Source organism: Mobula hypostoma, chromosome 10 (assembly GCF_963921235.1).
Source record: "Mobula hypostoma chromosome 10, sMobHyp1.1, whole genome shotgun sequence".
Classification (NCBI taxonomy): Eukaryota; Metazoa; Chordata; class Chondrichthyes; order Myliobatiformes; family Myliobatidae; genus Mobula; species Mobula hypostoma.
Window position 1 is genome coordinate 123,480,707 of NC_086106.1, and position 26,769 is coordinate 123,507,475.

General features: G+C 42.8%; 1 protein-coding gene across 1 annotated transcript in view; it reads left to right on the forward strand.

The window, feature by feature from the left end:
• Positions 1-24,808, forward strand: part of commd5 (COMM domain containing 5) — a 60,628-nt gene extending 35,820 nt beyond the window's left edge. The window contains exon 8 of the mRNA XM_063061461.1: positions 22,888-24,808. Coding sequence (XP_062917531.1) covers positions 22,888-22,989 — 102 coding nt within the window. The 3' untranslated portion in view covers positions 22,990-24,808. The remainder of the gene's footprint in view (positions 1-22,887) is intronic.
• The last annotated feature ends 1,961 nt before the right edge of the window (positions 24,809-26,769 follow it).

Sequence of the window (26,769 nt, forward strand, 5' to 3'; positions counted from 1 at the left end):
CATCCACTACTACCAGGAAACTTTTGCCCGGTAAAATCCACATGGGTTCTCTGCCCGGGCAATGCAGGCCACTCCCAGGGATGGGGAGGCACTGCTTTTGTCATGTAGATCCTCCAACACTTCAGCTCTCAGCTTGGATGGTACAGCAACTCTCAGTTCCCACAAAGACAACACACTGCCAAGGGCAAAACTGGAATTTCTGCTGCACATTTCAGCCATTTTCAGTTGCCATGTTGATCTGAGACAGTGTGGGGTATTTTTTTGGTTTCCCTTTGGATCATCTGTGCCTTAATAGAGTGACTTTTGATTCAAGTTAGGGAGATTCAAGTTACATCAACAGGAGTGACCCTTTTGTAAATTTTTCGGGTATTTCCTTTTCCAAGAGTAAACAGGATACTCCACCAGCATTTCCATGATTTGAATTTGATCTTATAATTGTTTCCTCCAAGAAACAGAGCCAATCTTTGCATTCTTGCTGCTGCTGTTAGTGGGGGGAAATTTCCCTCTGTCCCCTCCTCCAGCTGCCTATCACCTTCCTCATGGTTCCGCCTCCTTCTACTACCCACTGTGTTTTTCCCTATTCCTTCTTCACCTTTCCTGCCTATCCCCTCCCTGCTTCCCCTCCCCCACCCCTTTATCTTTCCCCTTACTGGTTTTTCACCTGGAACCTACCAGCCTTCTCCTTCCCACCCTCCCCCCACCTTCTTTATACGGTCTCAGCCCCTTCCCTCTTCAGTCCTGATGAAGGGTTCCGTCCCAAAACATTGGCTGATCGTTTCCACGAATGCTACCCGACCTGCTGAGTTCCTCCAGCGTGTTGTGAGTGTTGCTTTGACCCCAGCATCTGCAGGTTATTTTGTGATAGTGGAATGAAAATGGACACTAGTGGTTGATGATCAGTAATGAGGGTAAACCCTCTCCCATACAAGTACTGGTTGAAATGTTTTACTCTCCAAACCAGACTCAAGGCTTCTCTGTCAATCCGCGTGTAATTTTTCAGGGAATGCGATGCAAAGGCAATGGGGCGTTCACTTCCATCTCTCATAATATGTGACATGACTGCACCTGTACCAAAAGGCAGGACGTCACAGGCAAGCTTCACTGGGTGTTGTGGATCATAATGTGTGAGGACAGTGTCTGACGTCACCATCTCCTTTGTCTTCCTGAAAGTCACCTCCCTTTTTTTTGTCCATTGTCATTTCTTCCCGAGCTGTAGAATTGAGTTCAGAGTAGCTAGGTTTGGCAGGAACCTGTTATGGTCATTGATAAATCTTAGAAAGGAACACAACTGTGGCACATCCTTTGGCCTTGGGACATGCACTACTGCTTGAATTTTCTCAGCACGTTTGTGTAATCCTTGTGTGTCAAGAGTGTGACCACTGCATGCAGATCAGTGCTCAGTTGAAACTGCAATTTGACTTTTTATCTTTTGCTCTTCCCTGTGCAGTCCATTTATTTTTGTCTGCCCAACATTGTCTTTGTATGTGTCCTTCTCAGTTTCACCTTTAAACCAGCATTGGGCTGGTGTATGTGAGCCCAGCCACAGTGGTAACACAATTTGTTCGGCCAGGCAAGCTTCTGTTTAGATGTTGCAATTTTGTTCACACTCACTTTCATTTCCGATGGCAACTCAGTTGCATCTCTGTATGTTTCCATTGTTACCGTGGTTTCAACTGCTCTTTCAAAGGTGAATTGTGCTTCTGTTAGGAGCTGCTTTGAATGCTTTCTTGTAAGATTCCACAAACTAAACAATCTCTTAGTGCATCATTAATTCCAACACTGAACTGACAATGTTTGGACAATCTCTTCAATTCAGCCACGTGAGGTGAAAAGGTCTCCCCTTCCTTTTGATTCTGTGTATGAAACGGAAAGAGTTCTGCAATCAACAATGGTTTTGGTTGTAAATGTTACTGAAATCAGCCAAGCTCATTTTGGCCAGTTTGGTTGGAGCAGTTAAACTCCGAAGCAAACTGAATGTTTTTCAACTTCTTGTACTCAGCAACACTGACACTCGGTTTAAATCAGCTATTTTGTTTGCTTCAAATACTGCTCAGTTCATTCAGTATACATCATTCAGCTATATGTTATGCAATCAAATGTGTCAATCTTTTCGATATAGCCAGGTATTTCTGCTTTTTATTTATTATTATTATTATTATTGCAAAGTGTTCACTCTTTATTTACCTATGAATTTTGCCTGTTTTCTGTCTTTTTTTAACTCCCTCCCTCTTCCAAAGAAATACGTATGGTGCTTTTTTTAAAACTCGAATGTCTTGCTGAGCATTAACAGGTAGTTAGTCGTCTCAGGTTCATTTCAAAACAACCTCTTTACTACCGTTTTGGTTTGTAACTCCAGAAACCAATCAAAAGAAAAACACAAGATCCCGGGAATACTTGTGTATTCTTACACCTTCCTCTGTAAGAAGTCTGTACGTCCTTCCCGTGACCGTGTGGGTTTCCTCTGGGTGCTCTGGTTTCCTCCCACAGTTCAAAGATGTACCAGTTAGTAGGTTAATTGGTCATTGTAAATTGTCCTGTGATTAGGCTCGGGTTAAATAGGTGGTTTGCTGGTTGGGCCGGAAGGGCCTGTTCTGAATAAGAAATAGATTGATAAGTATGTAAATACACTCAGGGGCTGCTTTATTAAATACAAGGGGTACCTAATAAAGTGGCCACTGAGTGTACTTCAGAGAGTGTGACGCTGTACAACTTATAGTGCTGGCTACAGTAGCACTTTCTATAACAACATGTCCTTGGCATAATGCCTAAATGAAGTGTAGGAGCTGGTTAATATACACCATTGATGCTGTAGATCATGTAGTCCTTCGTGAAATCGATTCAATAGAGCTGTAGAATTTCATTGCACTTGGCTGATTCACAGTTGTTCTTTATCCGCTATGGAACCACTGAAAGGCATGTCTACAATTCAGAAGGCAGCAACAAAAGGATGTGATCAGAGATGGGAAAAAAGCCAAAGCTGTGAGCCTCTTTTTCTTACAAAAGAAACTGTTTAACTTTCCTGAAATAAAATAAAATAGAAACCACTCAGAATCAGTGAAGTTTGGATGGGTAAGTGGATGGGAGAGGAATAGAGAGCTGTGATCAAGGGACTATGCAGAAAAATAGTCTAGCATGGACTCGATGTGGCAAAGGACCTGCTTCTATGTTGCATTATGCTTCTGTGATTTTACATACTCAGCTGATAAAGCTACAACTTTAGAGAGCGAGTCTCACAGAACAGAGATGTTTCAGGTGGGTAAGAACTAATCTGAAACATGAACTGTTTCTCTGTGGAGGCTGCCTGACCTGTTGAGTGTTTCAACCAGTTTCGTTTTTTAGAGGGATTTGGCCAAATGCAGACAGATGGGAATCTTTGACGGCACGGACTAATTGGGCTGAAGAGCCTGCCCTGATGCTGTGTGACTCTGTAGCATGCAGGTCCCATGATGAATTAAATTTTATAACTGAGCCATTTCAGAAGGCAGCTGAGGGTTAACCCATGGTGTGATTCTGAACAGAGAACAGTACACCACAGGAACAGTCCCCTCAGCCGACGAAATGAATCCCTTCTGCCTACACAACGTTCATATCCTTCCATTTCCCTCATATTCCTGTGCCCAACTGAAGTCTCTTAAAAGCCCTAATTTTTCTGCCTTTACCACCACTCCAGGTAGCGCATTTCAGGTACCACCACTCTCTTTGTAAATACTTTCCATTCAAATCTTTTTTGAACTTACCCCCTGTAACCTTAAATGCATGCCCTCTGGTATTAGACTTTTCAAACCCGGGAAAAAACTCTATCTATGCTTCCCATAATTTTATAAACCTCTATCTGATCTGCAGCTCCAGAGAAAGCAACCAAATTTTGTCCAACCTCTTGTTATAGCATATGCCCACTAATCTAGTGAGCATCCTGTACACCTCTTCCGCACCCTTCCAGAGACTCGACATCCTTCCCATAATGGGTCAGCCAGAACTGTGTGCAATACTCCAAATGCGGTCTAACTAGAGTTTTATAAAGCTGCAACTAACCTTCCTCACTTTTGAACTCAGTGTCTCGACTAATAAGGGTAAGTGAGATCTGTCTTCTTAACCACCCTATCAACCTGTGTACTCACTTTCCGAGAGCTATGAGCTTGGTCCCCAAGATCCCTCTGCTCATCAACACTGTTTAGGGTCTGGTGTTACTTTTAAATCAGACCAGATAAGAACAGCAGACTTCATTCCCCTGAAGGCCATTGGAGGATTTTTTAACCATGTAGCTTCATAGTCACCATAACTGATATTAGCAGTCCTTTAAAAATCCTGATTTACTTAATTAACTGACAATTAAGTTCCAAATTATTGTAATGGGATTGGAACTTAGTTAATGGATTAGTTGTCAAGGGCTCAAAGTTATTATTCCAGTAGCTAAACTATTACTCTGTCACTCTCGAAAGTGGTGCTTTCTGGATTTCCAGCATCTGTGGAATCTCTTGGGTATACTTAAAGTGGAGGTTGGTAAGTTCTTGTTTGCTAAGGATGTCAAAGGCTCTGGAGAGAAGGCAGGAGAATGGGGTTGAGAGGGAAAATAAATCAGCCATGGTAAAATGGTGGAGAAGACTCGATTGGCTGAATGGAGTAATTCTGCTCCTATGTCTTGTGTTGTTGGAAATGCTTTTTAGAGTCATCGAGTCAGATGAGAATGGCCCATCTAGTCCATGCTAAGTTGCTATTCTGCCTAGTCCCATTGACCACAGCTCTTCACACTTCTCCTATCCATGAACTAATTCCAACTTCTTTTAAATGTTGAAATCAAGCCTACAACCATCACTTCCGCTGGCAGCTCGTTCCACACTCTCACCACCCTCTGAGAGAAGTTCCCCTCATGTTCCCTGCAGACATTTTACCTTTCACATTAACCTCTAGCTCAAGTCTCAACTAACCTCAGTGGAAAAAGCGTGCCTGTATTTACCCTATCTGTAACCCTCATAATTTTGTACACCTCTCAAATCAAATCACTCCTTGTTCTCTTCCACTTCAGGGAATAAATTCCTAACCTTTTCAGCCTTTCCTCAACAGGTCCTTAAGTTCCAGCAGCATCCGTATAAATTTTCTCTGTACTCTTTCGATTTTATTGATATCTTTCCTGTAGGTAGGTGGCCTGAGCTGCTTCTTGTCAGCATTCTTTAATGACTGGTGATTACAACCCTACTCACAGAGTGCCAGGAACAATCCTTTGAAGACTGCCATTTCTGCCACATACACTCAGTGGCCACTTTATTAGGTACAGCTGTACACCTACTCGTTAATGCAAATATCTAATCAGCCAACCATGTGGCAGAACTCAATGCATAAAAACCTTCAGCCATGAGGTACATTTGTTGCTCAGACCAAACATCAGAATGGGGAAGAAATGTGGTCTAAGTGACTTTGACCCTGGAATGATTTTTGGTGCCAGGCAGGGTGGTTTGAGTATCTGGGAGAGATCATAACACCATATAGGAGCAGAAGTAGGCCATTCAGCCCATCAAGTCTGCTCCACCATTCAATCATGGGCTGATCCAGTTCTTCCAGTCATCCCCACTCCCCTGCCTTCTCCCCATACCCTTTGATGCCCTGGCTAATCAAGAACCTATCTACCTCTGCCTTAAATGCACCCAATGACTTGGCCTCCACAGCCTCTTGTGGCAACAAGTTCCACAGATTTACCATCCTCTGACTAAAGTAATTTTTCCACATCTCAGTACTAAGTGGACATCCTTCAATCCTGAAGTCGTGCCCTCTTGTCCTAGATTCTCCTACCATGGAAAATAACTTTTGCCATATCTAATCTGTTCAGGCCTTTTAACATTTGCAATGTTTCTATGAGATTCCCCCTCATTCTCCTCAAATCCAGGGAATACAACCCAAGAGCTGCCAGACATTCCTCATACGGTAACCCTTTCATTCCTGGGAATCATTCTCGTGAATCTTCTCTGAACCCTCTCCAATGTCGGTATATCCTTTCTAAAATAAGGAGCCCAAACTGCACACAATACTCCAAGTATGGTCTCACGAGTGCCTTATAAAGCCTCAACATCACATCCCTGCTCTTATATTCTATACCTCTAGAAATGAACGCCAACATTGCATTCGCCTCCCTCACCACCGACTCAACCTGAAGGTTAACCTTTAGGGTATCCTGTACAAGGACTCCCAAGTCCCTTTGCATCTCTGTATTTTGAATTCTCTCCCCTTCTAAATAGTAGTCTGCCCATTTATTTCTTGCACCAAAGTGCATGACCATACACTTTCCAACATTGTATTTCATTTGCCACTTCTTTGCCCATTCCCCTAAACTATCTAAGTCTCTCTGCAGGCTCGCTGTTTCCTCAACACTACCCGCTCCTCCACCTATCTTTGTATCATCGATAGGGGTTGTTCGACTGGGATTTTCATGCACAACAGTCTCGAGAGTTTACGGAGAATGGTGCAATAAACAAAAATCGTCCATTGAGTGGCAGTTCTGTGAGCGAAAATGCCTTGTTAATGAGAGAGGTCAGCGGAGAATGGTCAGACTGAGTGGCGTGCAGAAGAGCATCGCTGAGCACACAAAACATCAAACCTTGAAGTGGTTGGGCTACAGCAGCATATGATCACACCGGCTTCCACTCCTGTACCTAATAAAGTGGCCACTGAGATATGTAAGACTTATCCAGCCTAAAAATACAACAAGGAATAGAAATAGAACATACCTACATGTCGAGAAAGATGTGCAGTACTGTGCAAAAGTCGTAGGCGCATATATATCACTAGGATGTCAAAGATTTCTGCACTGTACTGTATTTGTCAATGTGAAGAGCAGAGTAAGTTTGTAAATGTGGTGGGAGCAAAGGATGTTGGGAATGGTGAGGATGGAATGCTGTGGGAGGGGTGTGGGACAGGTGGCAGAGACATAGTGCCTGGCGGACATTGGCTTGGGTATGGATATACTCAACCCTGAGACACCAGGCAAGGTCATTTGATTCCAAACAATTGGTTTATTGATCATTGCAGAATGTTTCTCTGGAGCTTTCTGCTCCCTCCCCTCTCCTTTCCGCTTTCCCCAATCATGATTTCCCCCTCCCTGCCCCTTTCCCACTCTCAGTCCACAGTAGAGACCCATATCAGAAACAGGTTATGTATGTCATGATTTTTTTGTGGTACCAGTACAGTGCAATACATAAAGTTGCTACAGCACTGCTTAAAAGTCTCAGCTTTGTAAAAGTCTAGCGCTCTATATATATAGACTTTTGCACAGTACTGTAGGGACCTCCTGACCCGTTGACTTCAGCTTTTGAGTTTTTTAGTTTGTTTTATCAAGGGTTAAAAGAACTGAAGGTCTGTGCCAATACGTACATTGCTAGGATACAACCTGGGCTTTTGGTGTACTGTTGGTGTTAGATGTTTGCACAGCGACTATGTGATCTGCCTGTAGCTTGAGTTACCCAATGAACACCGAGGGTGGTCAGTGATGAAAATGAATAGTAATTAGAACTTGAGACGCATAAAACTTATATAAGGATGAATTGCTGCCAGTTGTAGACTTTATATAACCATTTGGTCTGCTGCCATTGCTGTACTGACTGCTATTAAAGGCAACAAACTGAAAGGAGAATAATTTTAAATTTGTGGCATGAACATTGCATTGGGATGTGAGTTTTTTTGCCCATTAAGAGATCTGTAAAGACTCCAAATTGGACCTTTACAGTACTTCCTTGGTACCTCAACTTTTCTCAATCCTCCGTGATTCTAATCTCATCAAAAACTCTGGTGTCAATGTCCTATCTCAAACCAAGTTCATTCCTCTTCAGATTTATTTGGGTTCTTAATGACCTTCCATCTCAAGTTCAACATTCTTCACATCTTTAAATCTATTCACGGCATCGTTTCTCCTGCCATTTGTATATTTTTCCGGACTATAATGGCTGCAAGTTCTCCCGAGTCTTTTTTTTTTGTTATTTTTGTTCCTTATCTAATGTTGCATCCCAGTCTCATTAGCTTTTAATGACTTGTTCTGACACTGTGCTGGCTTGACATTTTTGATATAAAAGCTAAGCAAAATTCTTTAATCTCACACATCTGCATTCTTTGTAATTAACATTGAGTACAAATGTCAATTAAGAACCTTCAGTTAGTGGTTGGTCTTGTGCCTTCAGTGCTCTAGGCCCAGTATCATTAACTGTTTAATTATAATTACAAAGAAAAATGAATCTTAAAGTGAAATAAAGTATTTTCATTAAACTCAAGCAAGAAAGAGAGACTTCACAACTGATTGACTTCATCTTCTGAGTTTTGGTCTGTTTGGTCAATTAGGAACTGAAGATCTGTGCCAATAAATACATTGATAGATATATATGAGGCTGTTCGTATACTGTTGGAGTTAGACTTTGGCACAGTCACTGTTTGATCTGCCTGTAGTCTGAGTTACCAAATAAATGCTGGGTGTGGTCTGTGTTGAAAATGAGTGGTAATTACAACTTGAGAAATGTAAAGGTTATATAAGGTTGAATTGTTGCCAGTTTTAGACCTTATATAACATTTGGTCGACTGCATTTCAGAGCATTCTGATATCTCTGCCATTCTGACCTATGAACAAGTCTCTTCTGCAGCACAAAATCAATGTTAAATATTTAAAGATGAGCTTTATTTGTTACATGTACATTGAAATATACAGTGGAATGTGCCATTCGTGTCAACGACCAACACAGTCCGAGGGTGGGCCAGGGACAGCCCGCAATGTCACCTGTTTCCCACAATTTATTAATCCTAACCCATACGCCTTTGGAATGTGAGAGGAAGCCTGAGCACCTGGAGGAAACCCATGCAATAGTGGGGAGAATGTACAAACTTACAGACAGCAGCAGGAATTGAAGCTGATCACAATCGCCGGCACTGCAAAGCATTATACTAACCTTCATGCTGGTGTCATGGTTGGTTCTTTGCAGAACAAAATGGTGGTGACCTGTCCTGGGGTCACCATGTAAGTGCATTTAGGAAGAAAGCGTGGCAGTGCCTCTACTTCCTTAGGAGTTTGCAAAGATTCAGCATGTCATTACAACTTTGACAAACTGCTATACATGTGGAGTGGAGAGTATATTGACTGGCTGCATCACAGCCTAGTATGCAAACACCAATGCCCTTCTACGAAAAATCCTATAAAAAGTAGTGGATACGGCCCAGTCCCTCACAGGTAAAGTCTTCCCCACCATCAAGCACATCTTCATGAGAAACCATCTCAGGAAAGCAGTATCCATCAGTACCGCCCAGATCATGCTCTCTTCTCACTGCTGCCATCAGGAAGAAGGCACAGGAGCCTCAGGACTCACGTTACCAGGTTCAGGAACAGTTATTACCCCTCAAACATCAGGCTCTTGAACCAAAGGTGATAACTTCATTTAACTTCACTCACCCAATCACTGAAATGTTCCCACAACCTATGGACTCACTTTCAAGGACTCTTCATCTCATGTTCTCAATATTATTTATTTATGTATGTATGTATTTATTAGTATTTCTCTCGAATTCTTAGGGTTGTATAAGGTGATATATATGTACTTTGATAATAAAATTACTTTGAATCTTTTGGTCTTTGTCATGTATCTACAAACTGTCCCATTCCTTCACCTATTATACTGTGCCAATCCAATCAGATTTAAAGCACGTTATATTTACTGAACTCCTCCAGCTTGTAGAAAATTTCTACCTTGACATAATTCTCTTTATAATTTATTGTAAAAATTTGCATCTACATGTAACATATTACAAACTATCTGCCTTGGCAAACAGTGCAAATTTGGCAGATACGACCTTGCTTCCATCATGTGTCCAGGATATTTGTCACTCTAAATCTAGAAACGATTGTTTGATGTGTGCTCAAAACACTGCTCGATCAATTTGAAGCCTAGATCACTTCAATATAGTTGCTGTGATAATCCCATACCAGTACAAAGATCAGAACAAACTTTTGCCCACAGTGTAGCTACAATGTAACATCAAAGTAGATTCCTTTCTCAGCAAACTTCAATGTGCAGAAAAATATCACACTTCAAGATGTATGGCTTAATCTTAAATGTCACAGAATATTATTGCACAGTACAAGCCCTTCATCCCATGATGTTGTGCTGACCCTTTGACCGACTCCAAGATCAATCTTACCCTTTCCTCCCACATAGCCCTCCATTTTGTGTCTCATCCGTGTGCCTCAGAGTCTACAAGGGGCATAAGGGTCATAGAGTCTCAAAGTAGCATAGCAATTAGCATAATGCTATTACAACATCAGTGAAATGGGTTCAATTCCTGTCGCTATCTCAAGTCATGTCACTTTATAGTCATTTCGACCATTAACTGCTGGTACAGTACACAGTAAAAATGAGACAACTTTTTCAGGACCATGGTGCTACATGAAACAATACAAAAACTACACTGAACTACGTAAAACAACACAAAAACCTCACTAGACTACAGACCTAACCAGGACTGCATAAAGTGCACAAAACAGTGCAGGCATTACAATAACTAATAAACAAGACAATAGGCACAGTAGAGGGCAGTAGGTTGGTGTCAGTCCAGGCTCTGGGTATTGAGGAGTCTGATGGCTTGGGGGAAGAAACTGTTACATAGTCTGGTCGTGAGAGCTTGAATGCTTCGGTGCCTTTTTCCAGATGGCAGGAGGGAGAAGAGTTTATATGAGGGGTGCGTGGGGTCCTTCATAATGCTGTTTGCTTTACGGTTGCAGCGTGTAGTGTAAATGTCTGTAATGGTGGGAAGAGAGACCCCGATGATCTTCTCAGCTGACCTCGGTATCCGCTGCAGGGTCTTGCGATCCGAGACCGTGCAATTCCTGAACCAGGCAGTGATGCAGCTGCTCAGGATGCTCTCAATACAACCTCTGTAGAATGTGGTGAGGATGGGGGGTGGAAGATGGACTTTTCCCAGCCTTCACAGAAAGTAGAGACGCTGCTGGGTTTTCTTTGCTATGGAGCTGGTGTTGAGGGACCAGGTGAGATTCTCCGCCAGGTGAAAACCAAGAAATTTGGTGCTCTTAACGATCTCAACGGAAGAGCCGTCAGTGTTCAGCGGAGAGTGCTCTCTCCGTGTCCTCCTGAAGTCAACAACCATCTCTTTTGTTTTGTTCACATTCAGAGACAGGTTGTTGGCTCTGCACCAGTCTGTTAGCCGCTGCACCTCCTCTCTGTATGCTGATTCATCATTCTTGCTGATGAGACCCACCACGGTCGTGTCATCGGTGAACTTGATGATGTGTTTCGAGCTGTGTGTTGCAGCACAGTCGTGGGTCAGCAGAGTGAACAGCAGTGGACTGAGCACACAGCCCTGGGGTGACCCCGTGCTCTGTGTGATGGTGTTGGAGATGCTGCTTTCAATCCGGACTGACTGAGGTCTCCCAGTCAGGAAGTCTAGGATCCAGTTGCAGAGGGAGGTGTTCAGGCCCAGTAGGCTCAGCTTTCCAATCAGTTTCTGAGGAATGGTTGTGTTGAATGCTGAACTGAAGTCTATGAACAGCATTCGAACGTATGTGTCTTTTTTGTCCAGGTGGGTGAGTGCCAGGTGGAGGGTGATGGCAATGGTGTCGTCTGTTGAACAGTTGGGACGGTACATGAACTGCAGGGGGTCCAGTGAGGGGGCGGCAGGGTCTTGATGTGCCTCATGACCAGCCTCTCAAAACACTTCATGATGATGGATGTGAGTGCGACGGGATGGTAGTCGTTGAGGCAGGACATTGACGACTTCTTCGGCACGGGGATGATGGTGGTGGCCTTGAAGCACGTAGAAACGACGGCACTGCTCAGGGAGATGTTGAAGATGTCAGTGAGAATCTCTGCTAGCTGGTCTGCACATCCTCTAAGCACTTTGCCAGGAATATTGTCTGGTCCAGCAGCCTTCCGTGGGTTGACCCTGCACAGGGTTCTCCTCATGTTGGCCACGGTAAGACACAGCACCTGGTCATTTGGAGGAGGGGTGGTCTTCCTCGCCGCCATGTCATTTTCCACCTCAAAACTAGTGTAGAAATTGTTCAACGCATTTGGGAGGGAGGCATCACCAGCACAGGCAGGTGGTGTTGTCTTGTAGTTGGTGATGTCCTGAATGCCCTTCCACATGCGCCGTGTGTTGCTACTGTCCTGGAAGTGGCTGTGGATTTGCTGGGGGTGTGCACGCTTTGCCTCTCTGATGGCCCGGGACAGTTTGGCCCTCGGTGTTGTTAGGGCTGCCTTGTCACCTGCTCTGAAGGCGGAGTCACGTGTCCTCAGCAGTGTACGCATCTCCGCGGTCATCCATGGCTTCTGGTTAGCGCGTGTAGTGATGGTCTTGGACACAGTGACGTCATTGATGCACTTGCTGATGTAGCTAGTCACTGATACCGTGTACTCCTCTAAGCTGGTAGAGTCGCCATCGGTTGCAGCCTCCTTGAACATGTGCCAGTCAGTGTGCTCAAAGCAGTCTTGAAGAGCAGAGATGGCTCCTGCTGGCCAGGTTTTCACCTGCTTCTGAGCTGGTCTGGAGCGCCTGACGAGCGGTCTGTATGCTGGGATTAGCATAACAGATGTGGTCTGAGTAACCGAGGTGGGGGCGGGGCTCCGCCCGGTACACGTCGGGAATGTTTGTGTAAACAAGATCCAACACGTTCTCCCCTCTCATTGCAAAGTCCACCTACTGATGGAATTTGGGGTGCACTGACTTAAAGTTCACATGGTTAAAATCTCTGTCGACAATAAACAGTACCGTTTCCTCCCACATTCCAAAGACGTGGGTTAGTAGGTTAATTGGTCACATGGAAAAATGGAGACACCTCTTCCTGACTTACTAGGGAGAGAGAGAACCTGTGGTATGTTGAATACTGGGTGAAACATGAAGTCTTTGGAGTAACTGCAAGTCTGTGTCTTTGCTCAACCAACACACATCAAAGTTGCTGGTGAACGCAGCAGGCCAGGCAGCATCTATAGGAAGAGGCACAGTCGACGTTTCAGGCCGAGACCCTTCGTCAGGACTAACTGAAGGAAGAGTGAGTAAGGGATTTGAAAGCTGGAGGGGGAGGGGGAGATGCAAAATGATAGGAGAAGACAGGAGGGGGAGGGATAGAGCCGAGAGCTGGACAGGTGATAGGCAAAAGGGGATACGAGGGGATCATGGGACAGGAGGTCCGGGAAGAAAGATGGGGGGGGGTGGTGACCCAGAGGATGGGCAAGAGGTATATTCAGAGGGACAGAGGGAGAAAAAGGAGAGTGAGAGAAAGAATGTGTGCATAAAAATGAGTAACAGCTGGGGTACGAGGGGGAGGTGGGGCCTAGCGGAAGTTAGAGAAGTCAATGTTCATGCCATCAGGTTGGAGGCTACCCAGACGGAATATAAGGTGTTGTTCCTCCAACCTGAGTGTGGCTTCATCTTTACAGTAGAGGAGGCCGTGGATAGACATGTCAGAATGGGAATGGGATGTGGAATTAAAATGTGTGGCCACTGGGAGATCCTGCTTTCTCTGGCGGACAGAGCGTAGATGTTCAGCAAAGCGGTCTCCCAGTCTGCGTCGGGTCTCACCAATATATAAAAGGCCACATCGGGAGCACCGGACGCAGTATATCACCCCAGTCGACTCACAGGTGAAGTGATGCCTCACCTGGAAGGACTGTTTGGGGCCCTGAATGGTGGTAAGGGAGGAAGTGTAAGGGCATGTGTAGCACTTGTTCCGCTTACACGGATAAGTGCCAGGAGGGAGATCAGTGGGGAGGGATGGGGGGGACGAATGGACAAGGGAGTTGTGTAGGGAGCGATCCCTGAACGTCGACTGCGCCTCTTCCTATAGATGCTGCCTGGCCTGCTGCGTTCACCAGCAACTTTGATGTGTGTTGCTTGAATTTCCAGCATCTGCAGAATTCCTGTTGTCTGTGTCTTTGCTATTGCTTTGCTCACGCTTGAGTGCTTGTTGGCAGTGCCAGTGCTTTTTTTGCAGGTGGGGGGAGGGGGGATTGTTGCTTGCTGCTGCTTACGCATGGAAGTGGGGAGCTGAGGTGGACTTCGGGGTGCTAACATTTAACAGTCATTCATTCTTTGGGGCACTGCTCTGTTTTTGTGGATGGTTGCGAAGCAAAGCATTTCAGGATGTATATTGTATACATTTCTCTGACATTAAATTGTACCTTTGAACCTTTGATCTTTCTCTTCTTAATATCCTTGGCATCTGGTTTTCCCTGTGCCTCAGTGTTGCTCCAAACTCCTGATATGCAGCATGTTGTACACTAATCTCTTCCCTGAAGCTATAATTTCAAAGACTGATGAAGGACTGGCTATTACTTTTAAAGTAAAAGTTCTTGGAATTTTCCTCAGAACCACCTTCCATTTTTCTTATAAGTCTCTGGGGAGCATCAAGCGTTAATAGTTGGCCAAATTAATCTAGTATTGAATGAGTCCTAACAAAAGTATTTCCTCCATGTCTTTTAGTATTGGTATCTCCACATTTGTTTTAACTTTAAATATTTCCCCCCAAGCTCATTGAGACTTGTCATTTCCAATCTGGTGAAGGGGCTTTTCATGTCCAATCTGGGACAGCTCAGTCACCTTTGGTCCCCACCAGACACTCAGCTCTCATCAGTGGCTTCAAGTAGCTGTCTGCATGCGAAGGCGGCTACACCCTTGTACAGTGCTTCCACAGGTGGGCTAAACCACGTGAGGGTGGCCGGCAAACTTCACACCCTGATGGGATAGGGGCATGTCAGTCCTAGCATGTGAACTCAGTTCTGGCAAGCTGGGCAGATGGGATCCACAGTGAGTTCCAAACGGCAGGAAGGTGTTTCTGCAACACTCGGTGTGTAGTGAGGAGCATGACGAAGCATAGCAAAGTCATGGTCATCCACTGCAACCAAGGAGGACCCCATTTGTGATGACTAGTCATACCACTGGACCCACACTTCTGAGGTCAAGAGAGTGGAATTGTCTCAGTGACTTTTCCACTTTGTAAATTCTTTTGCCCAGATTTCCTGGCATTGTCGGATATGAAGAACAACCACCATCAAGCTTAAGGAACTGCTGTAATAAAGTTCAAAGTAAATTTAATATTGAGGTACATATATGTCACCATATACAATCCTGAGATTCATTTTCTTGCAGGCATATTCAGTAAATAAAGAATCAGTGAAAGACTGGACCAACTTGGAACTTTAACCAGTGTACAAAAGAGAACAAACTGTGCGAATACAAAAAGAAAGGAATAATAATAGTAAATACGTAAGTAATAAATATTGTGAACATGAGCCAAAGAGTCCTTGAAAGTGAGTCTATAGGCTGTGGGAACATTTCAGCGATGAGGTGAGTGAAGTTATCCCTTTGGTTCAGGAGCCTGATAGTTGAGGGGTAGTAACTGTTCCTGAACATGATGGTGTGAATCCTGAGGCTCCTGTACCTTCTTCCTGATGGCAGCAGTGAGAAGAGAGCATGAACTGGGTGGTGGGAGTTCCAGATGATGGATGCTGCTTTCCTGTGACAGTGCTCTGTGTAGATGTGCACAGTGATGGGGACGGCTTTACCCATGATGGACTGGGCCACATCCATTACTTTTCGTAGGAATTTCCATTGAAAGGCATTGATGTTTCCATACCAGGATGTGGTTAAACCAGTCAATATACTCTCCACCACGCATCTATAGAATTTGTTAAGTAAGACTGTTGAATAGTCCATTAGTAGGATAAGATATATTCTTGACCTCACAATCTACCCCATTATAATCTTACACCTTATTGTCTGTCTACCCTGCACTTATAAAACGTTATTCTTATTTCAATGCACTGATGTGATGAAATAATCTGAAGCTCAATACATGTGACAATAATAAACCAATTTACACCTTCAGCACATGTGAAGACCAGTTAAATGGTCTTCAGATTAAACCAAATTACTTTATTTGTCATATGTAGACATACAGTGAAATACACCGTTTGCGTCAATGACCACTGCAGTCCATGGATGTGCTGGGGACAGTCTGCAACTTTACACACTGGTGTTGGTTTATTTTTTGGATCAGTACGAAATACAGTGAAAAGCTTTTGTTTGCATGCGATACGTAAGTACATCAAGACCATTAGTGAAAGGAGCAGAATTAGGCCATTCGGCCTGTTGAGTCAGCTCTGCCGTTCCAACATGGCTGATTTATTGTCCTTTTTGACCCCATTTTCCCCGTAACCTTTGATGCCCTGACTAATCAAATACCCATCACCCTCCCCTTTAAATATACACAATAACTTGATTTCCACAGGCGTTTGTGACAATGAATTCCACAGATTCACCACCCTTTGGCTAAAGAAATTCCTCCTCATCGCTGTTCTAAAGGGAGGTCCTTGTATTCTGAGGCTGTGCCCTCTGATCTGCGGTGGTAAGATAAACAGACTGTAGAATAATGTTGTTACAGAGAGTGCAGTGCAATCAGACTGATAATGTGCAGGAACCATGTCAAGGAAGAATGGATGATCAAGAATTCATATGTTAGCTCATCAAAGAGTCTAATATTAGCAGAATAGAAGCTATCCTGAGCCTGGTGGTAAGTGCTGTCCGGTTTTTGTAACTTCTGTTCAACAGGAGAGGAGAGAAACAAGAGTGACTAGTGCAGGATGGGAGGTTGGTCTGCGTCCACAATTCTCCAGGATTTCTTGTGGTCTTGGACAACAGTGGTGAATGGCATTCTATTTATTGCTTCGTCATCATTAATATTATCCATCCTTATACATGGTGGGCATGCTACGTTGGCACTGGAATGTGTGCCAAAACTTACGGGCTGCCCCCAGCACATCTTTAGTCATTGTTCCTTCTAATATTCTTTTACACCCGTATGGACCAACCATTGCTCTGAGAAGGAGATTTTCACACGGCCTGAAAACAGTGTGGCACTTTAAATGCTTTGTTTTTGTAATGTGCATGCTATGAATGTTTCGAATGAAAATTTAAAAGTCACACACTTTTCATTTTATTTATTAATTGATGTCTGTAATGAAATACAGTACAACAAAGAAAATCAAGTTTTGTAAACTTTTTCTAGCTGCACCCAATTCCAACTGTGCAGCAACAAAGGCTATGTGCGCAGAAGCATTTCAGTTACTGCGTAACTGCACACCTGCGTAGCTTAGAGGGAACAATGTCCTTGGGTTGTGTTGGTTGTTAACGCAAGCGATGCATTTCATTGGGATGTGTTGATGTGTATGTGATAAATAAATCTGAATCTGAATATATTTCTTGTAGATCTTATCAGCTAAGATTTAGTCACCACGTTGAACAATTGATCATATCTGTCATCTGAGGAAAATAAACTATAAATAAGATATTATCATAGATTTAAAGGATCACAGCTTTGCAAGCTGAACAGGTTTAGTTTCTTCCTAGTGAGCTGGAGTAACGCTACATTGGGCTCCTGCAGTTATCAGGAGCTCAGGGAGTCGTCTGACTCAATTGTAAGTGTAACACATGCTCCTCAACATCCAAACCACCGGTCTTGGAGATGAATATAACTCCTGTTCCTGGCTCCTCATCAGTCATTAAAGCTGCCTACCTGCTGATTCTTTTCCACAGAATTTCTCTGCATAAAGATTGGCTCAATCTCCATTTTACACATTTTTCTGCAAACGGTCCTTGAGTCCTCACACTTACTAAAGGTTTATTGAGCATTGCATAGTTGTTCTTCAAAGACTTCATCTCTGAGATCTGTGAAGTTCAAAATCAATGAGAGGGATAGATGGAAATGTGAAAATTCCTTTATCGACAGAGCAAATTCAACAGGCCACACACACAAATGCAGGAGGAACTCAGCGGTTCAGGAGGCATCTATGAAAAGGAGTTTCAGGCTGAGACCCTTCATCAAGACCATCACCTGTCATTTTTACGTCTGTCACAGCAAACGTGGAATATACGTGGCATCGGCAGGTCAAGCTCTCGGCCTGAAACGTCGACACTTTATTCCTTTCCATAGATACTGCCTGACTACTGAGATCTTCCAGCATTTTGTGTGTGTTACTCTGGATTTCCAGCATCCGCAGAATGTCTTGTGTTTGTAAATTCAACAGGCAACCGCTTACTCTCCGCTTCAAGTGCACAGGCAGTCTAGGGCCATTTACTCCTGTCGTCCCCAACATAAAGATTAATCAAAATGTTTTGGTAGCATTTTCCAAGTGTGCTCCTTTGTGCTGTTGTTGAGACATAGAAGCTGGGAGTTGATTGAATAGAAAATTTTTTCTTTAGGCTCTGGATTTCCAGCATCCGCAGAATGTCTTGTGTTTGTAAATTCAACAGGCAACCGCTTACTCTCCGCTTCAAGTGCACAGGCAGTCTAGGGCCATTTACTCCTGTCGTCCCCAACATAAAGATTAATCAAAATGTTTTGGTAGCATTTTCCAAGTGTGCTCCTTTGTGCTGTTGTTGAGACATAGAAGCTGGGAGTTGATTGAATAGAAAATTTTTTCTTTAGGCTAAAAGAATCCCCATACCTCCTATTTCTTCAACGTGATTTTATTGAAAATTTGCATGCTAAAGGTACACTCAGTTTATGAGGTACACCTGTTCACCATGTTAATGCAGATATTCAATCAGCCAATGACCTGGTAGCAACTCAATGCATAAAAACATGAAGATATGGTTCAGAATGGGGATTAAATATGATCTAAGTGACTTTGACCATGGAATGACTGCTGTTGCCAGGTGGGGTGGTTTGAGTATCTTAGAAACTGCTGATCTGCCAGAATTTTCATGCACAATGATCTCTAGCGTTCACAGAGAATGGTGTGAAAAACAAAAATAATATCCAGTGGGCAGCAGTACTGTGGCAAACGCACCTTGTTAGTGAGAGAAGTCGGAGGAGAATGGTCAGACTTGTCAATGTGGCAGGAAGGTGACAGTAACTGAAATAACCACGTGTTACAACAGTGGTGTGCGGACGAGCACCTCTGAGCTCACAATACATCGGAACTTTGAAGTGAGTGGTGATACAGCAGCAGAAGACTGTTGACCTTATAACGTGGCCACTGGACTTGCATACAGTAGAATATTGAAGTAGATCTTCAAGGATCAGCCTCAAAAAGGTGGCGTCCATCATTAAGGACTCCCAGCAACCAGGACTTGCCCTCTTCTCATTGCTACCATCAGGAAGGAGGTACAGGAGCCTGAAGGCACACACTCAGTGATTCAGGAATAGCTTCTTCCCCTCCATTATTAGATTTCTGATTGGACATTGAACCCATGAACACGACCTCACTACTAGCTTTGGGCAACTTATTTAATTTAACAGATTCACTGCTGCCGCAAAACAACAAATTTCACAACGTATGCTGGTGAAATTAAACGTGCTTCTGATTCTGAACACTGTTGACATCAGCCATCCACATGAATGGTTGCTCCATTTTACTCAGCCTAACTCTATTAACAAAAGCTTTGTTCTCCCACATGTTTATCTCAGTTATATTTAAAAGCATACATGGTATATGCTTTAGTGAGCACAACACGCTGATCATTGTCTGGGTCAAGGGATTTCTCCTAACTCCCCTGCAGGATATATTTATGATGATATCAATTTAATGATCTGGCTCTAATCTTCTGCTCAAAAAAAAATAATTTCATTGAGTCACTTCTACTGGGTCATTCCTCTGTTTTATTTCCAGAGCAATGGCCTGCCGCCTGTTCAAGTCTCCTGATATCTATTATCAAGGTACATATATGTCACCTTATACAACCCTGAGATTCATTTTCTTCCGGGTATATTTAATAAATTATAACAGAATCAATGAAAGACTGCCCAACTTGGACGCCCAACCAGAGTGCAGAAGAGAACAAACTGTGGAATTAGAAAAAGAAAGAAAGAAAAATAATAAATAAATAAATTACATGTTGCAGATTGCAGTGATAGTAATTCAAAAGAGGTATCTTTAAAAGCATATTTAGAAGTGTTTTCCGCAGACCACAGAACGTCGCTGTGGTTCACAGGCACCATCTTTACCAGTTTATTTAGTTCTTTCTGTTTAGAGATACAGCATGGTAACAGGTCCTACTGGCCCAATGAAGCCACACTGCCTGATTACATTCATGTGACCAATTAAGCTACTAACCCATATGTCTTTGCAATATGGGAGGAAACTGGAGCACCTGGAGGAAACCGGAGCACCTGGAGGAAACCCACGCAGTCACGGGGAGAACATACAAATGCCTTACAGACAGCAGCGGGAATTCAACCCAGATTGCTGTCACTGTAATGGTGTTAAGATAACTGCTATGCTGCTGTGCCCCTTGTGGCAAAAGGAACTGTTAACATTTTGGGTTGAAACCCTGATGTCAGGGAGTGTATGATCATGCACTTTGGTAGTAAAAATGAAAAATGACTATTTTCAAAATGGAGAGAATATACAAAAAAACTGAGGTGCAAACGGACTTGGAAGTCCTTGTGCAGGATTCCCTAAAGGTTTACTTGCAGGTTGAGTCTGTGGTGAGGAAGGCAAATGCAATATTAGTATTAATTTCAAGAGGACTAGAAATGTTGAAACTATATAAAGCATAGAGTGGATGTGGAGAGGATGTTTTCGATGGTGGGAGAGTCTAAGACCAGAGGACACAGAATAGAGGGGTGTCCTTTTAGAATGGAGTTGAGGAGGAATTTCTTTAGCCAGAGAGTGGTGAATCTGTGGAATTCTTTGCCACAGGCAGCTGTGGAGGACAGGTCTTTTTATGTATGCTTAAGGCAGAGGTTGATAGGTGTTGGTCAGGACATGAAGGGCTACGGGGAGAAGGCAAAGATTGGGGCTGAGAGAAAAATTGGATCAGCCATGAAGAAATGGCAGAGCAGACCTGATGGGCCAAATTCTGCTCCTATAGCTTATGGTCTTAAGTCCTGATTCAGGGTTTCAATCTAAAACGTTGACAATTCCTTTCCTTCACAGAAACTGTTCAACGAAACTGGTTTGGGGATGGGTCTTTTCAAGGTATGCCTACCCTGAAGAAGTTTAAATCTTTATATGGAACGTCAACAGTTAATTCCTTTCCATAGATACTGCCTAAGCTGCTGAGTTCCTCCTGTATTTTGTGTTTCATGCTCTGGATTTCCAGCATCTGCAGAATCTTTCGTGTTTATGATTTGCTGCTCCATTGCGAAGTCTCTTCAAGGGATGCCTACCCTAAAGAAGTTTAAATCTTCAGTCCTGCTGAAGGGTCTTGGCCTGAAACGTCAACTATACATTCCTCTCCATAGATGCTGGCTAATCTGCTAGTTTGTATGTCTCAGTTCTTTAGTTTTGGAGATAACTCAGGACAAGAGGTTTTAGGGAAGATCTGTCATTATAAAAGTACTAGAAATCCAAAAATAAAATCAGAAAATAGTGGAAATCTCATTTTGTGAATCAATGAAAAACTACACACAAAGGCTGATAAACAACCAATATGCAAAAACAAAATAAATTAAAAATACTAAGAACATGAGTTACACACATAAAAGTTGCTGGTGAACGCAGCAGGCCAGGCAGCATCTCTAGGAAGAGGTGCAGTCGACGTTTCAGGCCGAGACCCTTCGTCAGGACTAACTGAAGGAAGAGTGAGTAAGGGATTTGAAAGTTGGAGGGGGAGGGGGAGATCCAAAATGATAGGAGAAGACAGGAGGGGGAGGGATGGAGCCAAGAGCTGGACAGGTGATAGGCAAAAGGGATACGAGAGGATCATGGGACAGGAGGTCCGGGAAGAAAGACAAGGAGGGCGGGGGGGGTGGGAGGGGGGGACCCACAGGATGGGCAAGGGGTATATTCAGAGGGACAAAGGAGAGTGAGAGAAAGAATGTGTGTATAAAAATAAGTAACAGATGGGGTACGAAGGGGAGGTGGGGCATTAGCGGAAGTTAGAGAAGTCGATGTTCATGCCATCAGGTTGGAGGCTACCCAGACGGAATATAAGGTGTTGTTCCTCCAACCTAAGTGTAGCTTCATCTTAGCAGAGGAGGCCGTGGATAGACATGTCAGAATGGGAATGGGATGTGGAATTTACAGTAGAGGAGGCCGTGGGTAGACATGTCAGAATGGGAATGGGATGTGGAATTTACAGTAGAAGAGGCCGTGGATAGACATGTCAGAATGGGAATGGGATGTATTACATGAGTTACAGAGTCCTTGAAGGTGAGTCCATATGTTGTGAAATCAGTTCACTGTTGAAGTGAGTGAAGATATTCACGCTGTTTCAGGGCCCTGCTGGTTGTAGGATAATAACTGTTCCTGAACCTAGTGGTGTGGACCTAAATCGGCTGTACCTCCTTCCCGATGACAGCAGCCAGAAGAGAGCATGGCTTGGATGAAGGGAGTTCTTGATGCTGGATGCTGCTTTCTGTGGCAAGACGCTTAAATCAAATCAGTGTTAAATTGAACTAAACTGAACCACCACACTCAATTGAACTAAACTGAACTAAATGGAACATACCTATACTGTTTCAACAACTCTGTGGTTTGATGTTTTATATACTATGGGTTGGTTTCTTTCTCGTTTTTTGCTGTTTGCACAATTTGTTCTTACATTGCGCGTTGGGTGTTTGATGTTTACTTTGAATGGGTTCCATGGTGTTTCTTTGTTTTGTGGCTGTCTGCGGAAAGACAAAATTCAGGTTGTATATTGCATACATACTTTGATAATAAATGTAGTTTGAATCTTTGTATCCTGGTAAATGTGCTCAATGGTGGGGAGTGCTTTTCTTGTGATGGACTGGACAATGTGCACCACTTTTTGTCGGCTTTTCCGTAAAATTTCAAAACTTCTAGAAATCCAAAAATGCCAGAAAATGCTGGAAATTTCATTATATGACAGCTTGCCTTTACTTACTTATGATACAGAACTATCGAGCAAGTATGTCCACTTCCTTATTTCTCACACTTTTCTTATTTCCAGGTCCCTGTTGCCAAGTTCCAGGAGTTACGGTACAACGTTGCCCTAATCTTGAAGGAAATAAATGATTTGGAAAAAAGAAGCATTCTCAAAATTCAGGATTAATATATCTCAAATATTTGTTGTATATAAAAAAAACAAACTGGCATAACAGAAATTTGCCAATTGTCATCTACAGGAGATAATTTAGCTTTGATAAGCCTTCCTAGCCAGAGAACTTGCACGTTATTTTTAGTATGTATGCAGAGGATCCAAGTCATGACTTGTGATTTGAGATCGCTGATGCATTACAGACTTGAATTGGTTCCTGGTATTCAACAGTGTTGAAATGCCAGGTCTTACAAAACAAACCAGTGTGTCAATCAATAGTGTTGCATCTGATTTGGATAAGTCAACTCAAGCCGCAGTGTCAGTTTGTATAAAATGGTAAAATGCACCAACAAAAGCCAAGGTATGGTGAGAGAGAGAAAAAGGAAAATCAAAACCTGAAGGGAAAATTGGATGCTACAACTATGCAATCAAGTACTGGTCAAAGCAGGAAAATGATGGATCGTAAATCATGTCACTATGTGAACAGCGTAACACTTGTATTCATATCACTAATCTGATGTAACTTTTTATTTGTTCAATCACATTTCACTTGGTGTATTATAAAAGATTGTGTCATACTTTTTACGCAATATGTAATAAAAGCCCATAGAGAATTTACATAACTTATCAAAGAAGCTTTATTGTACCTTTCCAATTTTTTTGAGATGTATGTTAGTGTTTCCAGTGCTTTACAGTACCAGTGATTCAGGTTCAATTTCCACTGTCTGGAAGGAGTTTGTACGTTCTCCCTGTAACCATATGTGTTTCCTTCAGGTGCTCTGGCTTTCTCCCACTGTCCAAAGATGTTAATTGGTCATTGTAAATTGTCCTGTGATTAGTGTTAAATCAAGGGTTGCTGGGCAGTGTGGCTCGAAGGGTTGAACAGGCTTGTTCCGCACTGTAATTCAATAAATAAATAAATTTCAATCTATGTAAACACTTTAAGCCTGCATCTTAATGTATGAAAGGTGCTATATAAATAAAGATAAATCAATATATTCATAAAGATATGTTATATCGAATAAATTGTAATTGAATATTCCAAATTATATAAATGTAATCAACATCAACAGGCATTAAGTAATCCTATTGTTTTTGACCGATTAAATAAGTGATCACTGTGCATAGAGACATAGAACAATATAGATTGGATACAGGCCCTTTGGCCCAATGAGTTCATGCAAATTGCATTGTCAACCTAGCTAGTCCCAATTTCTGTGTTCAGTCCATATCATATGATCATAAGGCCTAGGATCAGAATTGGGCCATCTAAAATGAATGTTCCTCAGTGGCCATTTTATCGGGTGCTCATTAATGTAAATAAGTGATTAACCAATCATGTGTCAGCAACTCATTGCATTAAAGCTTGCAGACATGGTCAAAATATGCAGTTGCTGTTTAGACGAAACATTTGAATGGGGAATAAATGTGATCTAAGTGACTTTGACTGTGGAATGATTGTTGGTGCCAGAGAGGGTGGTTTGAGTGTCTCAGAAACTGCTGATCTGGGATTTTCAACCACAACAGTCTCTCTTGAGTTTAGAGAAAATGGTGTGAAAAACAAACAACATCCAGTGAGAGACAGTTCTGTGGGCAAAAACACCTTGTTATGAGTGAGGTCAGAGAAGAATGACCATACTGGAAGGTGACAGTAACACAGATAGCCGCAGGTTACAACAGTGGTATACAGAAGAGCATCTTAGAATGCACACATGTTAAACCTTGAAGTGATTGGGCTATAGCAGCAGAAGACCATGAACATACACTGTGGCCATTTTATATGCTACAATAGATACCTAATAAAGTGGCCGCTGACCTTTTCAATGAGCCTTCCTATTAAATCCAAGTTAAAGATTTCAGATTGCTAGGATTCAGCGCTTTGGAGTTAATGACATCTTATCTTTACTAAGATTGGACTTTTGTATCCAGAACTGCTGCTGAGGAGCAGGAGACTGGAAGATAATAAAGCATTTAAAAATAATTTAGCCTGTAGCTTTTCCTCTACTTGCTATCCTCCCATCTTCTTGCATCGTCAGTAGTTTTATTTTATCTCAAGGTGACCTTCATCACGAGAGATTTTTCATGTCAACAAGGACTTACAAATTTCCTATAGGGTGCTTCGTGACTGAGATTGATTATGTTCTCAATTAGTTGGCACTGCTTCCAGTCACATCGGTGCCAAAATCAGCTGTAATCTGGAATTATTTTAGACAGTTCACGGGTTAAAGGTTCAGACGTGATTTTATAATGGTTCACTCTGGCCCTTTTATGTCACGTGATTCCCCTGATCACTCTCCAAAGTTTTGTATAATCACAACATTACATAATCACTGAAATATCAGGTTGACTCATTTGGTAACATTCACACATCTGACTCAGAAGCTTTAACATCTCACGCCGTCCAGTTCTGGAGCGTATAATTTAGCCTGTCTCTTCAGAGCACTGCTGAGGAAGTTCTGCATTGTAGGCATCGGAATCATTTCAGTGCTCTGACTAATGTCTCTCCTTCGATCAGTATCATTAAAAACAGATTAAGTTGTCATTCATGTAATTTGATGTTTGTGCACAAGTTAGCTGTCATGTTTACCCACTTCATTAGAATTGGAAGTTGGCAGAATGAGATGCTTTCAAACATCCTGAGGAGTAAGGGGTACTTTGTTTGCATGGTCATCCCACGATCTCTGAGAATCTCCATTTAATGTCATTTCCCAGTCAGATTAATTTATTATTCACACATACATTGAAATATATGAAGAGGAGTTTCTTTAGCCACAGGGTGGTGATTCTGGAATTCATTGCCACAGACGACTGTGGAGGCCAAGTCATTGTGTATGTTTAAAGTGGAGGTTGATAATTTCTTAATTAGTCAGGGTGTCAAAAGTTATGGGTAGAAGGCAGAAGGATGGGGTTGAGAGGGATAATAAATCAGCCATGGAGGAATAGCAGAGAAGATGGGCTGAATGGCCTAATTCTGCTCCTAACTTTTATGGTCTTATTCAGTGAAATGCGCTGGTTGCATTAACAACCAACACACACACACACACACACACACACACACGCACACACACACACTCTCTCTCTCTCTCTCACTCACTCCTCTAACCCTCTAACCCCAGGGCAGGCCGGACCTCTAGCCTCCATTGGAGACATGGAATAGCAGACAAATGCCTCCGACTTCCCCAGTGGACTCAAAGGCTTCAGCCATCGGGCCTCAAATTCCATACTTCCGATTGACTTTCAGGCTTTGATCTTTGATATCAATCCAAGGGATTGCTGAAATTGTCCTCCCAAACTCTGGGTTTACCAACTGATGTATCTGGGGGTCACTTCACTTGTATCTCCTGCCCATATGGACCTTCGATCCCACTGATCCGTTGGGTGGTGGGGGAAAACTCGCTGATCTTGAGGGGGAGGTCTTCCTTGGCTTTAGAACTTTAATATCCAGGAGACTTAAATTAAGCAATGCTTTGGATGTAGCCATTACCACTTTAATTATTTATGGTCATAAACTGAAAAGATACAGTAGCAGAATATGGCCTTTTAGTCGATCGATTCTGGTGCACCATTCATTCATGGCTAAACAAAAGAAAATCTGCCGATACTGGAAATCAAAGTAATACACGCAATATGCTGGAGGAACTCAGCAGGCCAGGCAGCATCCATGGAAAAGAGTAAACGGTCTTGGTTAAATTTTGTTTTCTCATCCCCATCTTTGGCCTCCTCCTCATAACCTTTCCCATCCTTACCAATCAAGAACCTATTAGTTTCTCCCTTAAATACACCCTCCTCAGCCCT